The sequence below is a fragment of the Hetaerina americana genome, unplaced genomic scaffold (assembly GCF_022747635.1).
Source record: "Hetaerina americana unplaced genomic scaffold, ioHetAmer1.1.p SCAF_3, whole genome shotgun sequence".
NCBI classification, from domain to species: Eukaryota; Metazoa; Arthropoda; class Insecta; order Odonata; family Calopterygidae; genus Hetaerina; species Hetaerina americana.
Genome location: NW_027286874.1, coordinates 91,379,097 through 91,392,575, shown reverse-complemented (window position 1 = coordinate 91,392,575; position 13,479 = coordinate 91,379,097). Strand labels below are relative to the sequence as shown.

General features: G+C 32.7%; 1 protein-coding gene across 1 annotated transcript in view; it reads left to right on the top strand.

The window, feature by feature from the left end:
- LOC139690887 (uncharacterized) overlaps window positions 1-8,214 on the top strand; it is a 97,771-nt gene extending 89,557 nt beyond the window's left edge. The window contains exons 5-6 of the mRNA XM_071588505.1: window positions 2,332-2,565; window positions 5,684-8,214. Of these exons, the coding sequence (XP_071444606.1) occupies window positions 2,332-2,540 (209 nt within the window). The 3' untranslated portion in view covers window positions 2,541-2,565; window positions 5,684-8,214. The remainder of the gene's footprint in view (window positions 1-2,331; window positions 2,566-5,683) is intronic.
- Window positions 8,215-13,479: the final 5,265 nt, after the last annotated feature.

Below are 13,479 nucleotides of genomic sequence, written 5' to 3'. Positions count from 1 at the left end.
AAATTTCATTTTCCAAACTTTTCCTGAGGATTGAGACAATGAAATGAGTTTTTCGGTTGAAACCGGTCGATCACCATCAGCAGTCGGGGATATTGTCTTTCATTTAGCTCTACGAGTATATCCACACTATTATAAATGACAACTTTGTTTCGTTTAACTTAAACGATCCATATCTGTGGAATAAATAAAAATCAGTGAAATAATTAGTGCGGTGATTCTAATAGTACATACACAATAAATTAGGCGAATCAATTCAAGAGCCAATAAAAGTACCGATTAATGAAGTTGCAGCCAAATTCAATTTATTGAAGTTATAGAATTGGCGATTTGGATAGTTGCACTCCATTGTCGACTACTTAGTGGTTTCGCAACACTAACGTCCATACTGTGTATTGAAGCCTCGATCACGCTGGTTCATCATATCAGTTCTTACGCCAAACTTTAAGTCCGCAGAAAAATTCCTTTTTGGAGAAAAATTTTAAATCGGTTAGAATTCATCTTAAAATATGCACTATTAACTGGGAGAATGCAATGTTACGACATTTCATAATTATTATTAATTGATAATTTATGAAATTAATTAGGTTGTTTTTCAATCCGTCATACCGGAAATCATCATCACGAGTTTTCAATATGAAGATTGCATTGTTTTAGCAGTTCTCTAATCCTATTTCCTTACCTGTCCTTATAGTACTGACATTTTACATTTTCGGCAATGCGGCCATAAAATTAGGTTAGCGGGAATAAATCTTACGTGAGAAGGAGTAAACTATAATTCGAAGAAGATACTGAAGCAATTAATTTTATATATTTTTCTGGCCATCTTAAGGGAAATAGTAACCCAAGTAGAGAAGACTTCAAAATCGATTAGCAAGGATGAAGATAATATTGTTTTTTCCATTACTACTGTGTACGCGGAGCATTTAGGAAGCCAAGGTTTTGATTTTTTTACTTTTTTCATCTTTGAGGAAATTAAAATAATTTTAATTTTGGATTAACCATTTTGTTTGGTGTGCTGTTTTTAAATCTTTATATTTTATTTGGGACAAAAGATTATCTTTTTGTATTTTAGATTTCTTAAACAATTGTTTGAATTTTTTGTATGCATGGTATTAATTTAAGTAAATAAATTGAGTGCTTATAAGTGTCTTATACGACTTAATTGCTTCATGGTACTTATTACTCCTTAATTTCGCGTTCATCCTTCGTTTTGTGCAACGACTAGAAGTGACTTGGGTTGCCTATAACTGCAGGATATGAGTTACCGGTGTCTGCTGACCAACGTTCTAGTTTTCATTTTGGTTTCCAATCCATGCGTTTATGGTATATTTATATCCAAAATATATTGTCCCATTACTTAGTAGTTTATTTTAAAAATTTTAATATTTTAATCGTTTGAGGTTTGGATTACCAGCCAGAACTAAGTGCTCAGGAGTAAATGCGAAAGTTTCTAGGTGAAAAAATTACATCCACTCATTCATATTTGTATTGGCATTAGCAAAAGGTTGTAGTGAGGCCTTTCATAGCATTTCTTACCCTTTTATTTGAATTGTATCTCTTTGGCATACCGTGGTTAGAGCCTATCTTGTAAGGTTTTCCTTTTTTAGTGAATATACATGTATATTATACATTTCTTTGTTTTCCTCCCAATATATTACAAGATTCTCCCTACCATGTTGCGTAATGTAAAGACCACATAATATTTATGGATTGGTGGGTTCAATTGTAGATATGTGTACCAAATAGGTCATACCAGATTGAAATCCAGGAAATTTGTTTGGACTCCATCAGAAAAATCCAAGCCTTATGATGTCAATGGAATTCATTCCATGAAATCATAGTGCCATCAAATCAACATGTGCCTTAATGCAGTCCTACTGCCTTCAGAAGCACAAAGGTCTCCACAAAACAAGGGTATCTCAAACATGGCTCAAAGCATCCTATTTCAATGAGATAACCTGGTAATCGTCTTACCTTTTTTTATCAATTCATCAATTCTTGCTTACTTTTTCTTCATTATTGCTCACTGGCAGTGTAATTTCCTGATGAAAAATGAGAAGATACAACAGGAATTCATTTTTATGAAAATATTATGAGAAAAAATTTTGTTACAACAGTTCCAGCATATCCTTGCCAATAAATCTGATTTCTCCATATGCATAAGCTAAAGCAGTTGTGCTAAAGATTCATTAAGAAAATCAGAGATAATTATTCTCAAATGTAGATAAAATTTCATCCTTAATCATTGCCCAAGACAAAGAGTTGCTAATAATATTTATCACTTTACTTTTTATCCTTCTACTTTTTTATGCATTTATAATGGACTCCTAGGGGAGCTTGAAATGTTTTACCGGAATTGCCTCACCCGGCCGGATGTGACATACAGCTTCAAGAAGACCCAGAACCGCCTTAACGAAGAGGAAGTTTACACTTGTGATTCACGACTCTGCAATGGATGTGACTCTCTGAGCTGCCACTCCACAGCGGCATGGATCATCATAGCGATTGCCACAGTGCTGCACAGTCGGACGAGATCTTAACCCAAAGTGTGATCAGAGTGAAAAGGTATGTTACCATCATTATTCAGTTCTTTTTCAACTCAGGGACTCAACCGTGACACATTATTCATGTGAAGACTCCAGACAGTTGTTGAACATGGGAGCTGTCTAATTACTGCTGGATAATGGATGGAATGAAATTACCTCACCTCCCCGAAAGGCTCTTTACTGAATGGCAGAAAATAAAGAATCTTTCTGGTTACCAACTTAATAGCTTACAACTAGTTGGCATTCATGGCAGATATTTGTACAAGTTAAGTTTTTGGATGGGGTAAATTACTAATAGAGCCTAGGAATTGGTTTTCATACCAGACCTTAGTCTTGCAGTGAAAAGAAATCCAATGTCTTATTGTCATTGGAACTCTTCCAATTGGAGGATGAAATCATTATAAAAATATGAACTTCTATTAAATCTATATTCTAAAATGGGTGCCTTTTTATTTTTCCTATTGCCTTCATTTATACTCTCTGCTGTAGAATTTTTAAAATTTAATATAAATTATTTCTCAATAATTGCATTAAGCCAGTTATTATTCGAGAAGATTACAGAATTGATATGTGTGGGTAATTGTTGACATTTCAGTACTAGCACTCTGGCCAATTAAATTCAAAGAATTATAGTTGATTGGTTGATAAAAAATATTGTCTTCTCTTATTATTGAATAGCTTATATTTATATTATCTTGCCTTGAAATTACTGTGTCCGGAACAATGTATGCAGTAAATACATAAAAATGTATGTTTTGGGCTTATCGTTCCAATGATATCTCTAAACGTATTGAAATGCTGAAACTGAAAAAAATACCTCTCTTCTTTCTTTTTTCATAGCTCAACCTTTTTCTCAATGAACCCTAAATATTCTAAATAGTTATGGTAACCAAAAACCAGAGAGAATGGTTCTGGCCAAAAGTACTGACGGTGCTACAAATGTTACACCTCATTGTCACTGGGAATTAGTTTAATGACTGGTTTGATGTAGGTCTCCAATCATTGCACCTATTGACTGGTATCCTCAAGTTTTCATACTTCTTCACTTTGACACATGTCATATTTGTGTCATGTATCTCATTTGGAATCTTGTTCTGTAATTCCTCCAGTTTGACCTTCTTGCAAAGGTAATATTTATCAGGCCATAATTTCTTGAGTTGAATCAGATAAGGCCATCTTTTATTCCTTTTAGTTTACAGTTTACACCTATCGTTTCTATCATACTTCATGCAAATCTTATGTTAGCAATTTATTCGTCTATTTGACCTTTAGTATTTTTTAAGTGAAACTGCATTTCTAATGGTCCTGGTCTGATATTTTCCATTGCTTTTATCTTTCATACCTCAATCTTACCAAAATAATTTAGCCATTGAAAGATATTTGAAATTACTATATTATAACAAATTTTAATGAAGTTCTTTCTTACTTCCAGCTTTATATTTCTAGTGGTTAGTACAGTTTTCTTTGGATAGACTGTCTTCTTTTCATGGTCTATTTTGCTCTTTACTTTTTGCTTATTCCATCATTGATAAATTAGCAAATAACAGAATACAAGAAAAAAATTCTTTCATTTTTCCTAGTTTTTTATTTTCTCTAGGTTTATAATGGCTTGTCTTCTGCCTTTCTGCCACAGATCATAATATTCGTTTTGTGTCTCTTTATGTTTTATTTCTTCATCTATTTTCCTGCATTTAGAAGTATTCTCCTCATATCCTTTCCCACCATGCCATAACTTCTATGTTGTCAGCAAAATAACCATGTTTAAAATGTTTTTGTTTTTCTACATTTACACTTTCTCTCATAAACTCTTTTTAATTTTTAATTATAAAAGACATGACAAAACAACCTCCATTGAAACATATGTAACATTTAAATCATGATTATTTTTGTTTGTTCTTATAGGTTCTTCAATATAAGAAAATTGTAATTTTTAAATTTGATGATCATATTTGACCCTGAGCCGAAGCTTATAAGTAAGCGTTTCGTTATCATTCAGGGAGTTCTTCATCAAAGAGCACAGTTACCAAATGATTTTAACCATTGAAAGGCATTCAGTGAGTCTATTGACTTATTGAAAAACTATGGTAAATAAAGCCAAAAACATTTGAACTAGGCATAAATTATGAAATAAATATTTGAAAAGTAATTATTTAAAAATATGCAATAGCAGAAAATGTTATAAAAGAAATGAATAATGATAGTGCAGTGGGTACTGACATGTGGCCACCAATGTATTGAATGTTGTCTGAAGGCATTATTCAAGGAGTTGTCCATGAATCTGGTGGGTAAAACCTTGGCTCATAGTCTAGGTTCTATAATGTCACCTTTCCATAATATAACTGAAAATGCTTTTGGTATTTGACCTCTCCTCAGGTCTTAATTTGGAATATATCAAGTAAGAATATGTGCCAAGTGATTTTTTTAAGGTGGTGAAAATGCTAAAATCCTTCTTTTTTTGTTTTTGTTTATCTATTAAGCTCCATCAATTAGGTAAATCTTAAGAACTAATAATGTTGCTCTACATTTGACAGATTTTTATGCAAGGATTTTCAAGGGCATTATTACCTAAGCCCAAACACTATTCAACTAATAAGATGCTCTTAAAAAACATTTTGGATTGCCATGGCTAATAATTTCTAGAGACTACTCAAAGCATATCTCTTAATTAGCAGATACAAAATAATTAAATCCTATATGTAAAAGATTGATTGCCATTTTCAGCATTAAACCCAAAAAGCAAATTTCCCTTCGCTAATGAATAGGTTTTTTCTGCATGAATTACGTTTATATTTCATCAATCATAAAAGAGCCCAAGATCTTTAATCAACAGCAATGATCAGGATATTAGACAAAGGAGTATTTTGAGTTAATTTTTATTTTTATTGTGAATACAGTTTTTAACAAGCTCTTGAATTTTTTTTCAGCCCAAGGTAAAATTTTCAGTCAGATTTTTTAGCATTCCAATTTAAACACTACTTTGTAAAACTGATTGCAATGCACAAGTGATGAACTCACAAATTCATAAAAGTTCTCGCGTATCTAACTATTCATTAGTGTGTTAAGTTTATAATTTGCTGATTTGGTTCCCTTTTATTGTAATTCTTTTATGATGCAGCTGTTACTTTTCTTATTTTCAGTTACCTGTCAATGTCTTTGCCGACCACTTACGAAACTATCAGCAACATAGTTTGCAACTCAATGGCTGCATGTGATGAAATTCGTCCCTTGTATCCAGTGGCATTTCCTTGTGGGTGGTATTATGGCATATATGTGTGAATTCATGATCTCTCATGCCATTTCAATGGCATGAAGAGTATAATGGGAAGCATTTCTCCATGGACAGATGCATTGTTCGTTCATAACTGAGTACCTGGATGCCTCATTTTGGCAAATAGAGAGTACAGCCACCAAAGCAATCAGGTTTGTTCAAGCCTGTCTGCAAATGTGAAGAAAAAGAGAAAAATATATATATGGTTTTGAAACTGCTGTTCATGATGCATGGAGAGAAAACTCTTCATTTTGGATAATGTTTCCGATGGAGGATTTGGGTTAGTCCTTCCAAGTGCACATTCATCTTTGAAGCATTGCTGGAGTTGCATGAACATTTTGGTAGCATACATACTTGCTTTTAAATAACTGATGTGTTCAAGCTAAGAAGAAAGCTCATCCAGACTCCACATTATTCACATTTCATATCTATTTATAAATATCATTTTGTATTTATCATTTAATTGAACCCAAGTTCTTCAGTGTAATGATTTTTTTGCCTTTGAATGCTTATTTAATTACATATCTGTTAGAATGTGATGGAACTTTGTATCATGCCTTGAAATATTAAATGAATTGGTGCCTATTTTTATAAACAAGTTTTCCAACACAATGTGTGTAGAAATTATTACCAATCCTCATTTAGTTAATCAATTGAATTTGGTTAACGGCCTATAGCTTCCAATAGATTAGATGAACAAGCTGTGAAACACTGCCCAAGTTTGTAAAATTGTTCCTTATTTTGAATAATGGTATTGGTAATATTAAAATATTTAACTATCAGCATTTAATATTATATGCTGACTTCTAGCAAAATTATTTTTTTTATGAATAAATGGCTATATATGGCGTTAGACAATGATGTTTTGTTGTTCTTGAGGAAATTATGTAGTCATCTCCTGGCTTGACAGCTCTAATGGCTATCCATAGTCATTCTAAGATCATGGACATCATAAGTATGTTACAGAGAGTGAAACCTCATCAATTTGGATTCCATCATTCATAATATCATTACGTGCAATGGTTACTTATTTACCTCAAATCAGTCTTAAATGAAACCTCCATGTCTGTATCATTCCACTACTCTGATATGAAAATTCTATGCCATGGATATGAAAACAAGGCACATGTGTGAATATGAGGTTGAAATAATATATTTTCCCCATAAACAGGTAGTGAAATTGAACAATGACTAACTGTATGTTCTTTGCTCACTCATGTGGAATTGCAGACAAAATATTCTCAAAATAATGTCACTTCATTGTTTGCATTTTTTTCACAATTCAATTTCATACAATCTTTATCTTATGCACAGTCAATATTTCACATTGTACCATAATTAGTCACTTCTTAACCAGCATATCATTACCCCTAAAGATAAATGTGCAGCACATAAATGGCAATTCATGACTATGGCATCTAATGAAAACAATTTGATAAATGCTTGCGGCTATGAATACATGTGCATCCTTGGTTCTTCCTTTGCATCCATATATTGAGTAGGAAAATGTAAATTAAAATTTGTTTAAGGAAGGGAAGTGCTCCCATGATGCCCTCATCCAAGAGCTGACCCACTTATACCTGTATACAGCACCTACCTACCAAACAATTCACTATAAACTAAAACTTCCCAAATATGACTATAATTAGTCCAATTTCCATTAAACCCAACCCCCAAATAGTAGGTTTGCTAATGAAGTAGGTAGAAGTAAAATTACATACTAAACACATCTTGTAAATTATAAAATATTATTTTAATTATGGAGCCATACAAAAGATTTTAGGTGAAGTCTAATGGCAAGATGTCATAGTAATGAAATGTTTCAGCTACTTCAGCTCAAAAACTTAATAAAATCCATTATGAATACTTTCAACCTGGGTAAAAAATTTCAGTGCATAGTGCCATTGTATCTGATAATGTTAGTATGCACACCTTGAAGTCAAGGTCACAAGATTAAAAGATGATGCATTTTTCTGCTCTTATTACACTGGTTCCATAATGGAGAATTCACAAAAAGATAATTTCGAGCATTTACTATTTTATTCATGCATATATCCTTGTTCATTTAATAAACTTGGTTATGTCATGTCAGCAATGAATTGGCTAGTTATTAGTGGGCATGGAAACTTTCACATTTGATTTTCTACTTCACCTCTTAATTCATATTGTCTAAATTAATGAAGTTTCACTGGAAATTTTAAATCAGAGGTTCAGCAACATTACTGCTGATTTCAGTCAATGATACCTGCATGTGCTGTGAGAAATTACCTAATATTTATGTTTGGTGGCATGATTCCCCTGAATATTGCTGACAGCTTTCTTGATTCTAATAAATGTTGAAGCATCTAAATTGTTTTTGTAAAAAAATGCAAATGAAAAAACAAACATTTATTTTTTATGAAATAAATCAAATGTGGCACTCCTCTTTCTTTCTCATGCTTTAAAATTAAACGTACAGAATTCATATTTAATGTATCTGTGATCATGAAAATATACAATAATATAATTTCTTCAAACATAAAATAACAAATGGAGCATTATTTCCTTTCCTTCACAATGTTGTTCGCATTACCTATGTTGCTATCACTAATTATAGTTTCCTGATGAAATAAAAAAATTTTGGTAATTTGATTCATAAAATGATATCCCAATTATATGTACGTATGTAATCTTGACAGCGTATCCAAGAGTGAAATGAAATGGAAATACACGAGAAAAAAGATGCAGAAAATCCCATTACTAAACATTATTCCCAGATCCCAGGCTAATCATACATAGGCTATTGTATCAAGATTTACAGTGCTTTCCTCCAATTTTTCTAAAGTTTTCATGTCCTCAGATTTTGGAATGCATATTAGCAGTCTTTTCGCTTCCAAGCAAAGTGAAATTATGATCAGTCTATCAGTATAGAGTAGTTAAGGTAATGCATAAGTATTCCACATAAAGAAGTCCAGTGGACAGAGCCACTGTATCTCTAACCAGAGGATCCTAGTTCAATTTCAAGTGATAGGTACCCAAGAGCACCATTGGCTTTACTCAAAATGTGGATTTTTCAAGTGCCAGATCTTCCTGGGAAACCACTTGTGGCACAGGGAAAGGAACTAGCCCCACAACTCTGATAAGAGAATGTCACATGCCACTGAGTTAATTTTTAGTATCAGGTGGGCTCAACGGTCACTTATCAAACCAATTTCAGAGTTGATTAATGTGATTTTTGTCCGTTTAAGTTTTTAATTTCATCTTTCAAAGCATAATATGTAATATATGGCAAAACATTCAGATGGTATCAACCAGCAACCAAAGTTATCAACCCAAAGGTTGCTTTTAGAGGTGAGGGTAAAATTCACATGGTACTAAGCCCAATGGCATGTGGAGGTCATACCTCCAGGTAGGGGGGCCTGTTCCTTTCCCTGTGCAGTGGATTATCAGTAAGTTCTGGTACCTGACAAATCACACAGCTTGGCTAAAACTGTGGGTCCCCAGAAGTGTCCACAGGAATTGATCCTAGGCCCTTCAGTCTGTAGCCCAATGCTCAACCCGCTGGACTATTTATTCCCCTGATGGCTACCTGGCTATATTAGAGAATGTGGTACCTGATGATGTTGCCTCTGCATCAAAACTTGCATTATCTTAATAGATGTAATGTGAATATCTCATAAGTTTTTACTCAATCAGTGATCATGAAATTTAACAAAGATGAGCCTGAAACCACTGAATTCATTTGATCCTTTGGGTAGATTTTTGAAAAAATAATACATGGTTTTGGTTTAAAACAGTTTCTGGCATCACTTGGTGGAATATCTTCATATTGAACTTGAAATTAAACCACTTGGCTTTACCACATAGAAAAAATTGTTTTATTTACTACCCAGGTTTCGTTATGGTATAACATCATCAGGTTATGTTACCTGATGATGTTATACCATAACGAAACCTAGGTAGTAAATAAAAATTTTTTTTTCTATGCGGTAAAGCCAAGTGGTTCAAGTTTAATTGTCTTGGTTTCTGAAATAGTTGGTAACACAAATAAATACGGTCTCAGTATCAAAGCTGAGCTCATGACATGATATTCTTCAGCAGTGCTATCATAAACTTTGACATAAGAATAATATTAATGTTGAATATAAAATGCTATGGAATGTAATGGAAAATACTAACTAAATGAAATAAAAATCACATTATAGTGACTGGGTACAAAAATATTCTTCCAATGGAATATACTACATATATTAATGAATTTGGTTTGGTTTATAAAAAATAGTAGATTGCATGAAATTGTTTATATAGAGGGTTGGTAGCAACAGCTTAACCGCTAAGATGCTAATCCTTATTGCTTATTTTTGTCTTTCCATAGAGAGTATTTAACATTGTAAATAAAAGTTTATGTCCCTATAGAATACAAAATAATGGCTAAAGGAATTGATCAATATCACATGGCAACTAGGCAGCAACAAAAATATACTATTTGAAGAAATTACTACTTTAGGTTAGGCTGTATTTTTTCTGTAAAATATTTAGGTTGTTAATCTTGCGGTCCATGAAATCTAATTTCTTCTGGGCATTTTCCGAAACATCCAACCTTTTAGCTTCCAAGTTTCTTAGCATATAGTACAGCATCTTTTCTCCCATCGGAAGCCATAATGTCATCCTTTTCTTCTTCAGAGTAATGTTCTATCATCTTCATTTTTGCAGCTGTCATGTGTAAGTGGAATTAGTCGTGTAGAAGGAGAATGGCTCATAAGCTTACACCCCCTGCCACATGTCCTTGAGATGGCATTAGAGGCATTCTATGGTTGTATATAGATAGTCTTCCTACCACATCCACCCTGGTTCTTGCATTTTGAGCAGAAAGAAAAGATAACTAATCTCAAAATATATGAGACCCTCACATCTGAGGATGATTGGATCCTTTCAATGGAATTTCCTGACTTTAGGTGTATTTTTATCAATTTCCCTGACTCTTCCTGAGATTTCGAATGTCCTGAGATTGCCTTCAATTCCTGGATTCTACACCACCCAGAAGTTTTTGCAAGAGGCAGTTAATTCTGTTTTGAACATCCTACCAAGGATACTTTTGTCCCTTTGAATAATCCAAGATGCAGAGTGTGCCTCTTTTGACCAATGGTTTAATGAGATGCAAGCCACACAGCTTGATACATAGGTGTACATCATGAGATACAGGCTACACACCAATGACACAGCATTTTCATTGTTATCTATGAGTTTCTTACTTCTGGATTTAGATGAGCAGAATTGAAATTCGTTAAAATTGAGACAGTTGATGCTACACATATGTGTAGACCACTACAAATGCATTTATTTGGAAAAAATGTGACTGGCTAAATGACATTGCCTAGAATGGTCTTCCTCAGGTTAAATCTCAGATTAATAGGACTTGAAATTTTATACTGTATATGTTTTGACTTTAAATAGTTTAGTCTAATGATTTTTACCACTCAATTATTGTAATGAAAACTTTAGTTACCCAATTATTTTAAATAAATTCCTGATTGTGAAATAGGCTCCAAAATAATTCATTTGCTTTCAGTACCTATAAGATTTTGTTAATTAAAGTATAACAGCTATTTAATTTTCCTCAGTAATACTTTTGGATCTTTTCTAAAAAAATCATCTTGCCCTCTAAGAATCTTCAGATTAGATATATGCATTTTGGTCATTGGAACAACATAGTTGCCGGAAGGTGGGGTGGCTGGGTCTGGCTCACCCCAGAATGAGAGAGAACCCACAGCTGAAAAAACCAATAAGGTAGTGCTTGATACAGCCTCTCACTAAGCAGCCAATAGGTTTGAAATAAATTTATCTCACTATATTTTCTAAATTAGGCTTTTTTTTGGCCTACAAAATATTCAGCTAAAGAATTTAGTAATTCCACTATCTCTATAATTGATATGTAAGAACCACTTAGGCTAGTGATACAAAAGAGCTTTGAAATCTGATTGGCTAGGAAGGGGAAGAAGGTGAGGCAAATGAATTTCATATTCCAAATGGTGAGAGAGGCATTCCTGTTCCTGAGAAACTTCCGAAGGTGGGGACAGGGGAAAGAACTGGCCTCATATATTGAATCTCATGCATAGTTTTTTTGTATTGGATGATGGTCAAAGGATATGTTTTGATTGAATAATTTCCTCTGAGGTGATTTGTTTAAATAGCCTCCTCTTATCTTCTTTAGCCTACAATCCATCCATGTAGCTACATCAGGCAGACACTATAAAGGTGTGATGCCAGATTTCACAAATAAATATAAAAAAATGAGGATATATTAGTAAAATATACTTATATTCTTCAATAAAAAAGGTATAAGTGATTTTTTTATTCAAGGGGAAATATTATAGTTTTCATCGCCTGCATTTGAACCATCTTGAAAATGTTGGTGGCATTTTAATGATAGTAATATACAGGAAATTGTTTGATTTCTGGAATGAAATTAATGTATTACAATCTCCCATTGTTTAAATTAGTGGTTTTAACAGACATCAAACTGATTGGAATAATTAATTTTCTGCAAATATTCACTAATATTATTTGAATGCCAACCCAGAAAATCAATACAATGTACAGGGTGCGGCAACATAACCTCCTTTTTTCAAACACAAAACGCTTTCAAAAAAGGAATTTATTTTGCTGTACCCTGTATTATCATAGTCTGTGCTTCGCCCTCATTATTCAAATACCTCAACTCATTTTGCAAATAATACAATACATTTTTATGCTAAGACACCAAATTTGAAAGTTACTAAATGAATCCCTAAAATATTTCCATTCCTCACTTTTGATTGAAATCTTTATTCCTATGATAAACTTTTATTCAAAAATTAATAGTATAACTTCAGTCTTTTATCTTCACGGTTAGTTCCAATTTGTTTATATATTTCTATGCAAAAAATCATCATTGTCAGACATATCCAATAATTTCCTGCCCAATTATTTTTTCAGATTAGAATGACCAACAACAACTTGAAATTGACATAATATGGAAGGTAGAACTCTGAATGAGGGTGGAGTAAGGGAATAATTCATATTTAAGTACAACACTCAATGAAATTATACTTTTTCCCACTTAGGTATTTAAGTAAAATAGATTTAGAAAGGACATAAATAAAATACCTCCTGTTTCATGGAAACAATGCAACACAAAAAATTCAACATTTGCTTGAAAAAATTTCTGATTATGAAGGAATTTTGATATCTAGTAAACATAGAAGTGACATTTTAGAAAAGTGAAAAATCGCCAATGCTATTCTAAGAATGAGTTTCACAAATTTGTCGATTTTTTTCAGATTTTCTTGAATTATGCATTAATATTATCATAACAGGCATTGTAAATTAATCAGGCAATGGTAAGCTTGGTTAAAAACTATTTTCATACTAATGATAGTGATAATTTGCATACAGTTTACATCATGGACATAACAACACATATAACTTAAAAAGTTTCTTTGAGTGGTAAATAAGTATATTCAAAAAGTTGGGTGAGTAACATAAATAAAATGGTACAAAATTCTTTCAAAATAATAACTAATTTGTGAACATTCATAGTTACTTTTATATTTGCTATATGCTTTGTTATCAGGTAGAGCTACCTAATTCTTGTGATTTCTCCTCCCAATGTTGATTATCAAAGGTATGTCATGCCAAGTTCATTAA